The sequence below is a fragment of the Neolamprologus brichardi genome, chromosome 6, assembly GCF_056152115.1.
Source record: "Neolamprologus brichardi isolate AB-2024 chromosome 6, ASM5615211v1, whole genome shotgun sequence".
In the NCBI taxonomy this organism is placed as follows: domain Eukaryota; kingdom Metazoa; phylum Chordata; class Actinopteri; order Cichliformes; family Cichlidae; genus Neolamprologus; species Neolamprologus brichardi.
This window is the reverse complement of record NC_142109.1, coordinates 13,947,501-13,962,827: the sequence shown is the minus strand read 5'-3', so window position 1 is coordinate 13,962,827 and position 15,327 is coordinate 13,947,501. Positions and strand designations below refer to the sequence as shown.

Genomic DNA, 15,327 nt, shown 5'->3' with positions numbered 1-15,327 from the left:
GGGGAAAATGTTGCCTGGTGTTGCATCCTGTGAGGCTGTGGAAGGATGTGGGTGGGGTGTTTGCCCGCTTTCCCCGCCTCCTCCTCTCTTGCCACTCCTACCCCCTCTGTCTCGCTCCTCTCTCCCCAGGACACAGCTGCTTTTGATTAGCCTCGTTTGCCACCTGACTCCAGTCAGCAATCACCTCTGAGGCTATTTAAACTGGGGATGAGCTGTGAGCAGTGTGTTTTTTTTCCCTCTGTGGTGCTACACAGGTTTGTGCTAGGTTTTGGACAGACAGCCTCCTTCTGACTAGTGAGTAGACGGGCTTGTGGGCCCTGAGAGTGTCTCCCCATGGTGAGGAGTAGGGTAGGAAGTGTGGGAAGTGCCTCCCTTTTTTGTTTAGTAGTCTTCTTGTCTTTTGTTGCTGTGAATGTTTCTGTTGTTTCTTTGGCATTATTGGTAAAACGGCGTTGCCGGCTCTTTAAGTTAATGTCGTTTGTAATAAACCTATATTAGTACAGAACAATGTCCGTTTTCCTTTCCATTCTGTTTCCATTTGTTACTGGTCCCCTCACTCGCATGCCTAGACCCCTTCGGGGGGAACGTAACAATGTGGCAGCTCGTCCGGGATATGAATGGAAGGAACAGCAATTTAGTTTTAGTGAGTTGTTTGCCGGTGGCCTGTTTAGCTGTATTGTATCTGCTGCGCTCTCTCTCTCCAGTTAGCAAAGGGGAGTGTCTAGCTGAGCGCAAGTTCCTCCAGGCACTCATTTTTTAGTTTGCCTTTATTATTTTCGGAGTAATCCCGGGTGGGGATTAGTTCCCTGTCGGGGGTTGGCTTGTCGGTGCTTTGTGCACTTGATGCTTAGCCTTTAAAGTTGCCTCGAGCCTGGTACACTCCAGAAGCTAACTAGGCTAAGATTTTAGTAGGTAGGTCTGGGGAGAGGGTCGGTGGTATCTTTATTTATTGGTTAACCTGTGGCCACACATTTCCCACCTGTTTTTGATTTGTGTATTGGAGGTGGTGCGTCTTTGTTGTTATTGTTGGCCTCGGGTAGTTTTTGTTTAAGATTTAATGGCTACCTTTGATATTGCCGTGTTTAAGGAAAACCCCTCGTTTGTCCAACTGGACGCCTGTAGGAAGAGGGATTTGCATGAGGTGGCATCATTTTATGGCATTTCTGTTTCCACAGCTCTGCGTAAGGCTGAGCTGAAAGCTGCTCTTGTGTCTGGCTTGGTGGAGAAAGGGATAGTGGCCTTGCCAGTGTCTGCCAGTCCACTTGAGCATGGTGTAGCGTCTCAGCCTGTTCCGCAGGTGCCAGCTCAAGCTGTAGGTCCATTGGTGTCGACACCTGTTGCTCAGGGGCTGCCTGAGGACAAACCCATGACATTGCCTCGCTTCGAACCTCTCTCCATTGAATCAAGTGTAGGCTCGAAGCAGGATGCTAAGCTCCGTGTACGCCTGGCTCGTCTCCAGTTGGAAAAGGAGGATCGTGAGAGGGAGTTCCAGCTAAAGGAGTTTGGGCTTAGGCGTTTAGACTCAGAGCTTGCCAGAGCCAGGGAGGTTGAATTGAAAAAGGTAAGTTAGGAGAAGGGAAGGGGAGCGTAACCGGTCTGATGAGTCACCTGGTCTGATGAGTCTCAATTACTTCTGCAACATTTAGATGTTAGGGCCAGAATTTGGATCCATCCTACCTTGTATCAGTGATTCAGGATGTTTGTGGTTTAATGGTGTGGAGGATATTTTTCATACAATTTGGTACCAACTGAGCATCATCTAAACAGCCTACCCAACTACTGCTGCTGACCATGTCGACCCCTTTATGACTACACCGTACCCATCTTCTGTTGGCTACCTTCAGCAGGATATCATAATCTCACAAAGCTCAGATTAGGGATGCAACGATACCAATTTTTTTCAAAACAATACCGATACTTGGATCTGAGTACTTGCCGATACAGAATACAAAAACCGATACTTCTACCACACACACACGCAATGAATTGGAAGAAAGGTTTTATTTTATTCTCTGCCGATAATAAATAATATCTTAATAAAAATTTCAAGTGGAAAAATAAGCACTTCTGTTAATTGCAGAGTCTCCACATTGTAATTTAACAAAATATCACTGAACTATTGGCACTGCCTCGAGCTTTCGGAATAATAAATAAACACTTCTGTTTGGACTAAAATGAATACAAATTAGGTTTGAGGATAAAATAAACTTTTAAATTGTTGCAGAGTGTCCATAATGTAAACAAACAAAATAACGAAAGTATTTGGCATTGACGAACGAACTCCCCATCTGCCCGTGGATCATCAGTCCACTGTGCCGTCAAACCAAGGACTGCACACACTGCTTGTCTTTACCTCTTTAGAAAGTTTTGGCACCATTATCTCCCTGATGTGTGGGCGGCTGGGAATTTCATATGGCAGCTTGAGTATGCTGAGAAGAATCCTGTTTTCCACGACTGGCATTGGCTGGTCATCCAGAGCGATAAAATGAGTCAGAGCCTCTGTTATTTAAACTGCCCGTGGGTTTCCTCTTGACATTTTTCATCGCTTTTCCAAAACCTGAGTTAAAGTTGGCTGTTCCGGTCCACACTGCTGACATTTTGTTTAGCCTAGCTCCAGCAGCCTCCAGTTTTTTTTTTCGTTTTTTTTTCTGGAGCTGCTAGTCTGACTCTCTAACCCTGTGCCTGTTTAGCGCGGGATGTCCCCCTACTGGCCAATCTAAAAACTACAACAAAAGTGACAAGCCACCCTCTGATTAATGAAATAATTTAGTATCGGTTAACTAGTATGAGTACACACACAATTTACAGTATCGGCCCCGATACCAGTATCGGTATTGGTGCATCCCTAGCTCAGATCATCTCAACCTGGTTTATTGAACAACACAGTGAGCTCCATTTACTCAAATGGCCTCCATAGTCATTCAATCCAGTAGCGCATCTTTCGACTTTTTCTGTCATTTCGCTAATTAATCAGTTATTACAGCTTTTACAAGTACTTTTTCCATCTCTTTATGTAGTACAAATGAGTAAATTATAAGCACTACCAGTAGCCACTAGCAGATAGGGCTAAATGTTTCACTACACGTGTCTCAACAGATAAGCCACAGATTAAATCTACAGATATGCTGTTCAAACTGTAGACCAAACATTTAATTTCACTCACCAGAGAGGAGAGATGTCATGTGAACAAAATGGTACATAGCTATTTCATTTAATGAAAATCGAGTTAATTCTAATTCATATCACTCATGTATTTCTCATTTGCATGTGGATGTCTTTCTCAGTCGATGACTCCTATAATAACGACTACTGTTAAATGATGCAGAAGTGACTTTTATTAGGCGAATAGTAACTTTTACAAAATTCTGTAAAAATAAATCCACAATTATGAATACATAATTACCAGCGATTTATACCCTTAACTTTTAAATAAAGGCCAGTGAAACTGGTTGCATACTAAATTGAAAGTATATATATATATATATATATATATATATATATAAAAAGATCATAAGCTTTGCAATGAAGCACAACCAAAATAAATAAGCATACAGCTTTGGTTTGAATTTATACATCTTTCAAATAAGCAATGACTTGCCTCATCCTGTGTGTGCACACTACACAAAAAAAGAGAAAAATACTCAGAAACAAACTATGACGAGGCTTTGTATATATAAAGCAATATCTTAAGAGTGCATTTCAGAAAAAAAGTTGCAATTAATTTCCTGGAAAATATTCCTGAGCCATAGGCTGAGTGGAGACAGTTGGGACTGAGTACACGTTATTTTGTTCAGGCACGTTGATCGAAAGTGTTTCACTCAAATCTAAAAAATAAATAAAAAAAAGACAGATAATTTAATAATTATTAAACCTTTCGAATCAGACAATGTTTCAAAGTATTGTTTTAGTGTATTTTTACAACATACAGACCTTCATTGGCGCGTTTGTTGCCTTGTGATGGAGAGACGTCCTCCTCCTCATCTGGGCCTAAGTCCTCAATCAGGACCTGGCCTGGGGCCTCCTTGCCTTGTGACTCTGTATAGAGGGTCTCCACTTGGGGAGGAGCTGAGGGAGGAGCAGGAGTTACAGCTGGAACAGAGTCTAGGGACTGAGCTGGGACTAAGACAGCATTTGGAGCAGGAGCTGAATCTTGGACAGGAACTGGAGCACCAAAAACCAGAGTCGGAGCAGGAGCAGAATTCTGCACAAACTGGAACACTGCTGCAGGAGCAGCAAGGACTGAAGCTGGTTGTGATTCCAGCCCAAACAGTGGAGGCAGAGAACCGGTTATTTGGTCCTGAATGACCACAGCGGGTTCAGGTACCACCACGACTGCAGGAGTTTCCTGAAGTGCTTCAACTTCTTCCTGAACAGCAGACAGCTGCGGTGTGGGTTCAGTCTTCCTGGGCCTCCCTCTCTTCTTTGCACCGCTCTTGTCCTCAGCTCTTGATCTTTTCCGTTGGCTCTCCACCCTGAGAGATCACCGCAATTAACTTAAACAACAGTGGACATTGATACAGCTCTTTGTGACAGTTTTGCAAAGCTAATAGTACAAAGTCCTTGACCCAGATCTGTGGCATCAATAGAAAAAGCAGCGCAACCTTTGCTTTCCTCTTGCTCCATATTCAATATAAACCAGAGGAGTGATAAGCAGCCAGAGTGCTGATAGTGTTTTCAGCATGTACTATACTGTACAGTGTTTCAACGCAGGCTACTAAACTTTTCTGGCTAGGACCACCACTTTCTTCTACTGCACTTAAGTGCTGAAATTTGTAGATTTCTCCAAGAGCATAGAGGTAAACATAGGCAGCAGCGCTAACACTGTCTGTGCTTTTACTACAAATTTACCCAAAAACCCACTGGTTAGTTTCCTTCTCTTCTGCTTCGGCCTTTCTCTTCCTGAGAAGGTCCCTGTCTCGCAATCGGCGACGGATCCCACCTTTGAAACAAAGAGCCGTGCACAGAAATCATTTTCATATGGTGCATTAGAAATTCAAAGACAAACTGCATGACTGGGTAATGTGCTTGACTCATGACAATGTAGACTTTCTTCTCCTTGCTACACACTGGCAAACTTTGAAAACAGACAGATTTGTGATATTACCTAAATGTTGATCAAAGGTCTGTATCTGAGTTAACCAACAGGATCTCAGTGTATGCAAAGACATAACCAGCTCCTTCAGCATTTTGGTGTGGAAATGCTCGAGCAGACAATTTCCAAAGAAGAGATTAATCTTTAAAGAAAACCTACCTTCCTCCTCATTTGGATTTTTATATTCCAACTCTTGTTTCTCTTGTTGCGACATGTCCTCCATTCTGAGTCCTGCTATGAATGAATTCAACTCATTGAAGGCGGGCAAGCGCAAAAAAGACGACAGAATAACTTCTGACAGTTTTCTATTCCCACCCCTAGACGAATTATCTGGTTAACCATTACCACAGTGCAGGGAGAGTTCTTGCAGCTTTGGTCTTATCATATTTGTAAAGCTGGAGGAGTTGGCACAAAACTGACAGACAGAGCGGGGAAGACAACAGCAAGTTGTGTGTGTGTGTGTGTGTGTGTTAACAAATTTGTTGTACTAGAGCTCTTCAGCAGCTGATCTAAAGGCACTGCTGTAGCTTAATAAGAGCAAGACTTTGACTGATTTTTGGACAGTTTCTCAATTAGGGTTCAATACATGTGAAGTTATTAAGTTTTGAATATGATGAGAAAAATATGAGAAAAAACACAAAAGTTCATAATATTTCTGTAGAAAATTCATAATATTAATCCACAAATCATAAGAAACATGCCTTTTTAGTAGGTAAACCACACTACAGACCAAACAAAATTCCTGTCTTCGTCCACAGTTGGGGCATATACCCATCTTATCGCTCAGATGGCAAGTTGCTCGGTTGGGTTGTGTTTGTAATCTTCTAACAACACATTGAGCCCTGATGTGTGTGTGTGTGTTTGAGACACTCAGAGAGAGAGAGAGAGAGGGAGAAAAGAGCTATCCAGTAGAGTAAATAACACTCAACTGCCAATTGCTCCCAGCACTGTGGGGGGAAATGTTGAAAGCTCTCTTTCTAAATGTACTGATTTCTGCATGAAGGTGCTCGTACTGCACTCACTTTTCAACATCATATGAAGAGAATCTATACACAGACATTCTGCACCGGTGGAAGCTATGAGTGCTAAGAAGTGAGTGAAAACATATATGTTTAAGTACTGGTTTTCACACACTCGAATTAAAATCACAAAACACAATCAACCAAACCTTCCAGCATAGTTCAAGCAGTTCAAAAGATCCCAAACTGCACATAGTTAGCTCCTCAGCTAATAAAACTCCAACTGACACATTAATAAACCCCCTCCAGCATTACTGTTACAGCCAAAAGCAGACAGGGCTGTCATTCACACACAGCCCCACTGTTGCACAATGAAATGTGAGGAATGTCAGTGTAGATATTACAGTGCCATCTTCTGGCATTGCTTCTCAACTACCAAACACTGATTTAAAAACAGTGTCTGTGTGTATATATACACTGTGCCTTTAACATGCATGTGGCCAGAGTTGGGGTATTTGCATTGGTTGCCCTCAGCACACTATGCAAACACATCTTGCTAACATTTATACATTTGTTATATTTACTAGACTTAAAGCAGGCTATAATTTGATATGCATTTATAGTATTAAAGCTTATTCACTGATTAATTTAGAATAAAACAGAAAAAAATACAACCATAGTAGATTTTCTACTAAAACGCTGGAGAGTGTCAGGAAGTAAAGAGGAGGGGTTGTGTGGGGTGCCCTACCCCTCCATATGTGTATATACAATGCTCTCTTTAAGGCAAACCACATATAGCCCTACTTTTTAGCGGTTGGGGGTAGGGATGAGCCATTTAGTAGCCAAGAAACAACACAATTTTGTTTATTTTTCTTTTTTTTATTACAATGTAAAAAAGTATCACACATTCACAAGACCCAACACATACATATACATTTTTTTTAAATAGGCATACATTATGATGGTTACCTCATAATTACACTGCTTGTCTGTTGACTATAAAGCAGTAATGCATTCGAGATTTCCTGTGACACTTTTAAATGAAGAATAACAAAGTTCCCCATGTGACCTACTTTATCGCCGTTTAATTGCTTGGTTGCTTATTTGTTTTGCATACGCTACACGCGTCTGTTCGTGCACATCCTTCGCTGAATAAAACCGACTTCTCAAAGAAAAACCCCACCGTCTTCACTGAACGACACTACAGTAATTTCCTTGCACAAAATAAATTGCACCATAGCACCGTTTCGGGGCAGCGTCATGTTTTGTGACTGCAATGCCTTTTTTTCAGAGGCGATGGGCGTATCTGGACGCAGATGGCGCTGTTGAGCATATATTTTGTTTCAGTCCCGTTTCCCTCCATGGTTTCCCCTCTCTCCGACTAACTTAGCGTTTGGCTCAGTTCATTATACAGTCCTATATTCTCCCTCCATTAGGGCATCTCTGCCTTTGGACTGAAGATCCCAGCAAAACCCCGAGGAGAAAAGTTTAACTTTCATAGGGCAAAATGGACATGAAAAAGAGGATCCACTTGGAGCTAAGAAACAGGACACCGTCTGATGTGAGTCGTGCTTTTTTTTAAAACCAACCCTTAGTTTTCAGGCTAGCCCCTGCTAGCCTAGCTTGCTACTTTTTTTGCTTTGCGAGTGACCCTGTGTGGCTAACGTAATGGTGACCACATGGGCTTTAGATTGTGTTTCTCATTTATAACGGGGCGGAAAACAGTCGCATAACAAGCCAGAGCCTTTATGCTGGTTAGGATTGGGCGTATAGGGGCAACGAGACGAGAAAAGCTATATTCAGTCGTTACTTTGAAACGGCGATTCCCCCCAGCTTGCTGGCATTATTGCAGTGCTTTAACCGTTTCGCAGCCTCCCTGGTCAATGGTGCACACACACGATTCAGCTCCACTCCACCGTTGTAGCACAATTAGTAAACTTCTTTTTGCGCCGATATGAGGAGAAAGCAGTTTCCTGCGCCGCGTTCGGCATTCACAGAGCTGTATATTTTATACAGACCTTGGAAGCCATGTTTGCTGCTAGCATAACTGCTTAAAAAACGGGGAGCTTTTTTGTGTAATAATTGCAAAATGACTTTAAACTCTGGTGCTGAACAACAAACGAGTTTTGTAAACGTTAAACGGGCCGTCGCAGATCACGAGTCGTATGTTCACATTTCTGTGGAGTATACGTTTACATCAAACGGCCACAAAGATTCAGGCAGCGACAACAAAAAACACTTGGTTCACGAGTCATCCGTACCTTAAACCGCTAATGGTGAAAATACACCGCAACTCCAAAACCTTAGAGCCGGGAGACACTCAACAAACAGCCAACCGCTGCTGTTGGTGCTGATTTGTTTAAAGACACGTTGCAATCTGTAAGTTTTTAAAGGGAGTGTACATCCATTAATTCCCTCATTAATTCTTCTCTAGTTGTGCACCAAGCTATAGTATCACTTATCATCCGTGCATCGTCTTAAAGACGACGACGAAGAAGAATCGCATGCTTATTGAATGAAGCCTGATGGTCCGGGGTTTCAGAACCATTCAGACTACCAGCCAGCTAACTTGGTATTAGGTTCCCGCCATATTACCCCCTTCTCGCTACCGGTCAAAGACAACAAAATCTATCCAGTTGTAAAGTAAAAACACCAAACACGACTACAATGTGCTCCAGTAATCGTTACTATTGCTAAACTTGGCGCTTGCTACTACACAGATGCATGTGTTGGCCAGCGGCTTCATTGACCGAGCCAGGCTGCTCGAATGACACGGAGATCCGGCGCACCGCGCTTCATGCGTGGGCAGCCAAAAGCTCCCCGCTCGGCGTTCTCCCTCGTATCATGCACGAAATAAAATCAATTTAACACCGAAAAAACACTTTCGGTTATATGTAAATAACGCTTATTGCTCATTCTTAATAGCACTTTCCGCCATTGAAGCGTTCAGAGGACTGCATACTGTAGCTCAGGAATCGCCATGTTGTCATTCTGTCGTCTTTGAAGCTCTGGGAGAAAGGAACTGTCTCCATCTTTGTTTTTTACTAAATTTCCGTTCTCAATATATTTCCTTCGCCACTTCGACCTGAAAGCGATGCTGTACCCTCTAACAAACTGCCAATATCGGTCGTTCGCTCGACGACAAGGAATATTCCACTTCCCCCATGAAAGCTGGTTTAACGAAAGAAAAAAAGAATCGCTTTACTAAGGGTGTATTCGCAATCCTTTCCGTTGCTGTTGGGCTGGCTAATGGCGGGCAGACAGACCTCTCTAGCTGCTCCTCTACGGCACGGCAGCGTTTAAAAGGGGCAATGGCTAGCCTGTAGCGAGCTAGCTCACAAAATCATTGCATTTGTCATTAGTGACTGCATCAGCAGGCCATAGGAAGCCGCTGCTTTGCTCTTCCTCGTTTCAAAGAAATCAATAGACGACCTGTAGCGGTCGGTTAAACGAAGCACACAGTGATAGCAAAGTGTTTTTAGATAGAGACTGAGTGTCCATTTTGGTGTTTTTAATCGAGAAACGGCTGTCTTTGACGCTTGACAATAACTTTTTTGGTAACGTTTAACAATGACTTGCGCAACCAGTGTGAGCTTTAACGGAGTCAAAGTAACTCCGCCTTCAGAGTTGTTTTTTCTAATATTTTAAGCAACTATAAAACGCCTGTAATCATTTTACACAAAGTGAAGGGCCATTTTACAAACACCACCACCCACTGATTATTAATACGTTAGGGTTGCTATGTTCCCCGAACGCCTTTCTTAATTATTTTGTTTGGAAAATAAAAAATAATATTTGTAAAATATATTTTGGAATATTTAACATTTGGTCTGTTTTAAAATACACTTAAGTTATAAAAGTTTTGCAAGTAGTTGTAGTACTCGCAAATGCATTAAAAAGTACAGGTAATTTTAAAATAATACTATTTGTTTGTTGTTGTTTTTTTCAATTTCAGGTACGAGAACTTGTCCTGGACAATTGTCGATCAGTTGAAGGAAAAATCGAAGGTCTCACAGCTGAATTTGTCAACCTGGAGTTCCTCAGTTTGATAAACGTCGGCTTAATCTCAGTCTCTAATCTGCCCAAACTAGGAAAACTGAAAAAGGTAAGCAGGAGTGATTATTCACTCTCATATATTCATGACAAAAAAGAAAGGAGGGGGGGAAATAAAATGTGCAAAGAACCATCTGGACTAATCTCTCTTTTTACTGTCATTCATTCAGCTGGAGTTGAGCGACAACAGGATCAGCGGCGGGCTTGATGTTTTAGCAGAAAAACTACCCAACCTCACACATCTAAACCTGAGTGGCAACAAATTGAAAGACATCAGCACATTGGAACCATTGGTATGTGTTCACATGTGTTTTGGGGGTCATTTACATGCTACACACTTCACAAAGAGTAAACCAGCTAATGCAGTGTTCATCATAATCAAACCAAAACATTAGGATTTATATTGGGAAGTGAGATTTCAGCAGCTTTGTTTTGATCACTCCACTCATGGCCAGAGGTATTTTAAGGGATAACCCATTCAGTAATTAATGGTCTCTCAAACTTCAGACAGACGGATGGATCTTACGTGTGGACGGATTGTCACACGTAAACTGGAGCCTAGTACCATTACTACCACATTTCAGCGACAGAGTCACATCACAGCATTTTTCTTCTCTTCTTGCCAACAGAAAAAGCTGGACAACCTGAAGAGTTTGGACCTGTTCAACTGTGAAGTGACAAACCTGAACGACTACAGAGAGAGCGTGTTCAAGCTGCTGCCCCAGCTCACCTACCTGGATGGTTATGACATGGAGGACAGGGAAGCCTCAGACTCTGATGGAGAGGTGGACGGAGACGGTGTAGACGATGATGAAGATGAAGGTATGAAGTTGTGCTTTCCCGTCTCTGCTGTAGTAAAAATAAGAACAGGTATTTTTTTGGTTGTCAAATCTAACGAACAGACCGTAAATGAGGTTTTATCTCTGTGTTGGAACGCCCCATTGTTGTTCAAGAACAATTAAAGACTCCTCGGTCATTCATGCAATTTCTCTGGTGACATGTTCGCTCATTATGAAAAATGCGTGCACCGCAGTAGCTTATTTAGAAACGGCTCCACGGCTGAGTAACGGCAATCGCTCTCTCATTTCTGTAAAGGGAAAATGTGAAAGCGATCGTTGTGATTAGCCTCCGTGCGCTCTCACTTTGCGGTCGACTGATTGTTCTTTTTCACTTTTGTGTCACAGAAGGAGAGGAGGAAGAAGACGAGGACGGAGAGGAGGAGGACTTTGATGAGGAAGAGGATGATGAGGAGGACGAAGAGGAGGTAGAAGGAGAGGAGGATGACGAGGAAGGCAGTGGTGAAGATGAGGTGAAAAGTGAAACGAGCTTGGTGGGGCTGTCGTTAAAGCGGGTCGATGCACAGTCTCATTTTTTTAACGTGTAAAATGTTGTTCACATAGGAGGAAGACTTTGGTCAGGATGGAGAAGTAGATGAAGAGGATGAAGATGAGGATGAAGATGAAGATGGTATGTAACTTCTTGAAGTAAATTTACTCACAATTTTGGCTCAAACATCACTACAAGAGTCAGTCGAAGTCTCTCAATATCTCTGCACAACTCAAGGCCGAGACTTAATTCAGGGGTGAGACAACTTGTTGTTGTTTTTTTGTTCTGTAAGATGGAAATAAAATAGACTTATGTCTTGGAAAAGTGCCACTGAATTGAACACAACATACAGGTGACCAACTTTACCAACTCATAAAGTTTCTCTTTGAAGTGGAAGTATTAACCATATTAACCCTCCTCTTCACACACTTTGATGATACATGTTGAAAGTTATTCAGCATCATTTACTGACTCACTTCGGGCCATTTTAATTGCCAAAACAAATTCTCTTTCAAACACTCCCTCTCCAAGATATTTATGCAACAAAGGTATAAAACAATGGAAAATTATTAACTTATAGATCATACCCAACTGTTAGAAATCATGCATGACTTGACTTGAGTTGTCAAGTGATACAACACCAGCTGTTACACCATGTAGGGCAGTCCCCAAAGTTCTTCACGACTCCGTCAGCAATGTAGGAACCCTTCACCTGGTACACAGAATATAGATCTATCTTGTCTTGATTTTGCATCTGTTTAGAGATTACTGCTTTAGTGATCACCTGTTAGTGACATTTATCTTTATAACTAAAATAACAGTAGTGCTCAGTCAATCCCAAATAACATGTGATGTGAGAATTTTAGTCACTTAATTAAAAACAAAATCTTGCACGAGGACTGAAGATGCATTTCTTCCGCTTTATTTTGTGCTCGTAATCACACACCATTATAACACGTAGGGACAGCAACGTGATGGTGACCATTATTAAGCGACTCCCACAGAGTGTGATAAATGCAGAGATTGAAGCTACTTAAAACGGGTGGAGGATTACTGTATTCATGCTTGCAGATGCAAGAATTTGTGTAGTTTTGGCTCCTTGTCACAACAGTTTTCTTCTTTACCTTCAGAAGCAGAAACCGGCAAAGGCGAGAAGAGAAAGCGAGACCCAGAGGATGAGGACGACGAGGACGATGACGAAGACGACGACTAAGAGCTAAGGTTGAAAACGAGAGCCTACCGAGTTACCCCTCCTCTCCCCCACAAACCCGAACGTCCACCCTCCTACAACTCACACCGCTTTTGTAATCCACGTCTACCCCCCTCCCCAGCGCTGAGCTCTTTTTATGGGGCTAGACTGTACCGAATGGGTGGGCCGAGTGGAGCTGCCCCCCACCCCCTCTTTTTTTTTTTTTTTTTTTTCTGTTTTCTCCCCCTGCCCCCCATGGAACTGAGAGCCACCCAACACCCTCCACCTCACCCCACTCACGGCCCCCGAGGTTCTCAGGCAGCCCACCACTCAGCATTCCACAATTTCACTGTCGATCCCTTTTTATGTATTCCCGTGTGAGGACTTTGGGACTGGTATCTAGTTTTGGGTCTGTGCTTTTAATATTTTGTTGGATGAATAATTTTTGTTGTTGGGTTTATTATTTCTCTTTTTTGTCTTTTAATTTTTTTTTTCTCCGTTCCTTATTTTTCCCAATAAAATTATTGCTATAGCAGCTGTGCAACCAGCGAGCCATGATTTTTAGTGTGGCTGCCTGTTGCACAAATCAAGGTTGTAGCTACATTTTTACTTTCTGTATGACAAAAAAACAACTTTGTAAATAAAATGTTAACATTTTGTGCTTTTCTTTCTTCACGCTCCTCTGTCCCCAAATTATTTCAAGAGGATGGAAGAGTAACTCTTCTCAGTACTGGGTAGTACTGGGTTTGACCCCATTTTGCAATCAAAACTGCATTAATTTTTTGCAACACCGATTCAGCAAGATGCTAGAAACATTCCTCAAAGATTTTGGTCAATATTGACATGATGGCATAAAGTTGCTGTACCAAAATAACCCTGGCACCATTGTTTCGCAACCAACCTGAATCACTGAAACAATACAGGATGGATTTATGCTTTCATCATTGTTTATGACAAATCCTGACCCTACTTCTACTATCCAATTTTGGTGAGGCTGTGGGAACTGCAGCATCTGTTTCCTGTTTTTAGCTGACAGGAATGGTCTTCTGCTGTTGTAGCCCAAAGAGATGCTCTTCTGCATACCTTAGTTTTAACAAGTGGCCAATAAAGTTATGGTTGCCTTTGTTACCCAGAGACCTCAGTTTCCTGTTAGCTGACAGGAGAGGGGCAGAATGTGGTCTTCTGCAGATATAGCCCATCTGCTTTAAGGTTCAAGAGACGCTCTTCTGCATATCTTGATTGTAACGAGTTTGTATTTGCCTTCCTTTCAGCTCATAACATTTCCTGACTGCTGTGTAATTCCTAGAGATGGTTGTGTGGGGAAAACCCAGTAGATCAACATTATCTGAAATACTCAGCCTAGCCTGACACCAACAACCTTGATACATTCAGTGTCACTTAAATCACCTCTCTTCGTTGTTCTAATCCTCCATTTGATTTTCAGCAGATCACCTAGATCACATTTAATGCACTGGGTTGCTGCCATGTAATTGGTTCATTAGATATTTATGTTGCTGAGCAGCTGAACAGCTGTACCTAACAATGTGGCCAGTGAGTTTAAAACATTATAATGACCAGTAGTGATGTAAGTGGACAAAATGCACCCAAAGTCTTTCACATAAAATTCCTTTTGCCCAGACACAACAGGAAATGCCAAATGCAGCAGATTTAAAAGCCAAATCTAAATAATTTTTTAATCCATGCCACCTGTTAATTTTGTTTTTCCTTTCTTTTCTTTATGTGATCTGCTATGCAGCAATATCATGGGGAAAAAAAAATCAACTGGCAAATTCATAATGCTGAAGCCTCACTTTGGCTTTGGCTGAACTTAAGAATACATTCCTACACAGAACAATGGCTTCTTTTTATCACAGGACAAAGGGACCGTTTCACAGCCAATACGAACAGGAGAAACACTTACTGTATAACGATACATGTATACAATTTGTTGTCTGTAAAATAAGGACAGAAAAAAGCCTTGCAGCCAAAGTTAGTTTTGGGGGCTCAGAAATCTGAGTTTGACTATTGAAATGGGGACCAAAGTTGTTTTTTTTGTCTTTTCCAGCATGAAATTAACTCTTGGTGTATCTGTCTGTGCACTGCAGCTCACTGGGAAATGAAATAGAGAAAATTCAGTTCTAAAACACTGACTTTAGAAAATATCCATTTTGACTTATTCAGCATCATATTTGCTTCAGCTGCACTTTGTCAGATGAGGTCTGTGAATTTTGTCTCAGATCACTCACACTGGAATCATACTGAGAGGGGGCATTTAGCAGCGCCTTTAAATGCACACATGGGTGCTTAAGTATTGTATTAATATAGATAGGAAAAAAAGGTTCCTGCCCCTCACAAGCTTGTAGTTTATAGTTTGTTCTGTAACTAAGTGCAGTCATTTTTCACTTTACAGAAACAGCAAAGCAACCTCAGGACAGAGCCCACTGCTCTGTAACACCTTTATTCTTAATAATAAGCCCAGAAATGACAACAAAACTGCATTACTGAATTGTGGAGAGACGATAATGTCTTTTAAAGAGTTTATGGCTGCTGATCTTCTCCAGGCTGCCCTTATTAAAAAAAAAAAAAAAAAAAAAAAAAACACTACCCAGACAATCGTGTACAGATGGAAAATGTTTGTTTCCATGTGCTGCACTCTCAGACTCAAGTAATTTGTAGTCAACCGAGGAAGCGGTGCTGTTTTTGTACAA

General features: G+C 41.8%; 2 protein-coding genes across 3 annotated transcripts; one reads left to right on the top strand and one right to left on the bottom strand.

The window, feature by feature from the left end:
* Positions 1-3,317: 3,317 nt before the first annotated feature.
* Positions 3,318-5,436, bottom strand: hemgn (hemogen). Of its 2 annotated transcripts, none has more exons than XM_006787066.3 (4): positions 5,252-5,436; positions 4,849-4,939; positions 3,931-4,472; positions 3,318-3,824 (listed from the first exon to the last, which is right to left on the bottom strand). In XM_006787066.3, exons 1-4 carry the CDS (start codon positions 5,313-5,315, stop codon positions 3,718-3,720), a joined length of 804 nt encoding a protein of 267 aa, XP_006787129.2. In that variant the 5' UTR covers positions 5,316-5,436; the 3' UTR covers positions 3,318-3,717. The 2 variants fall into 2 exon arrangements, with proteins under 2 accessions (XP_006787129.2, XP_006787130.2); XM_006787067.3 differs by having other exon boundaries at positions 4,861-4,939.
* A 1,947-nt stretch (positions 5,437-7,383) lies between these two features.
* anp32b (acidic nuclear phosphoprotein 32 family member B) lies at positions 7,384-13,286 on the top strand. Its single transcript, XM_006787065.3, has 7 exons — positions 7,384-7,612; positions 10,007-10,156; positions 10,275-10,397; positions 10,734-10,926; positions 11,289-11,413; positions 11,505-11,571; positions 12,561-13,286. The coding sequence occupies exons 1-7, from the start codon at positions 7,559-7,561 to the stop codon at positions 12,641-12,643; spliced, it is 795 nt and encodes a 264-aa protein (XP_006787128.1). The 5' UTR covers positions 7,384-7,558; the 3' UTR covers positions 12,644-13,286.
* The last annotated feature ends 2,041 nt before the right edge of the window (positions 13,287-15,327 follow it).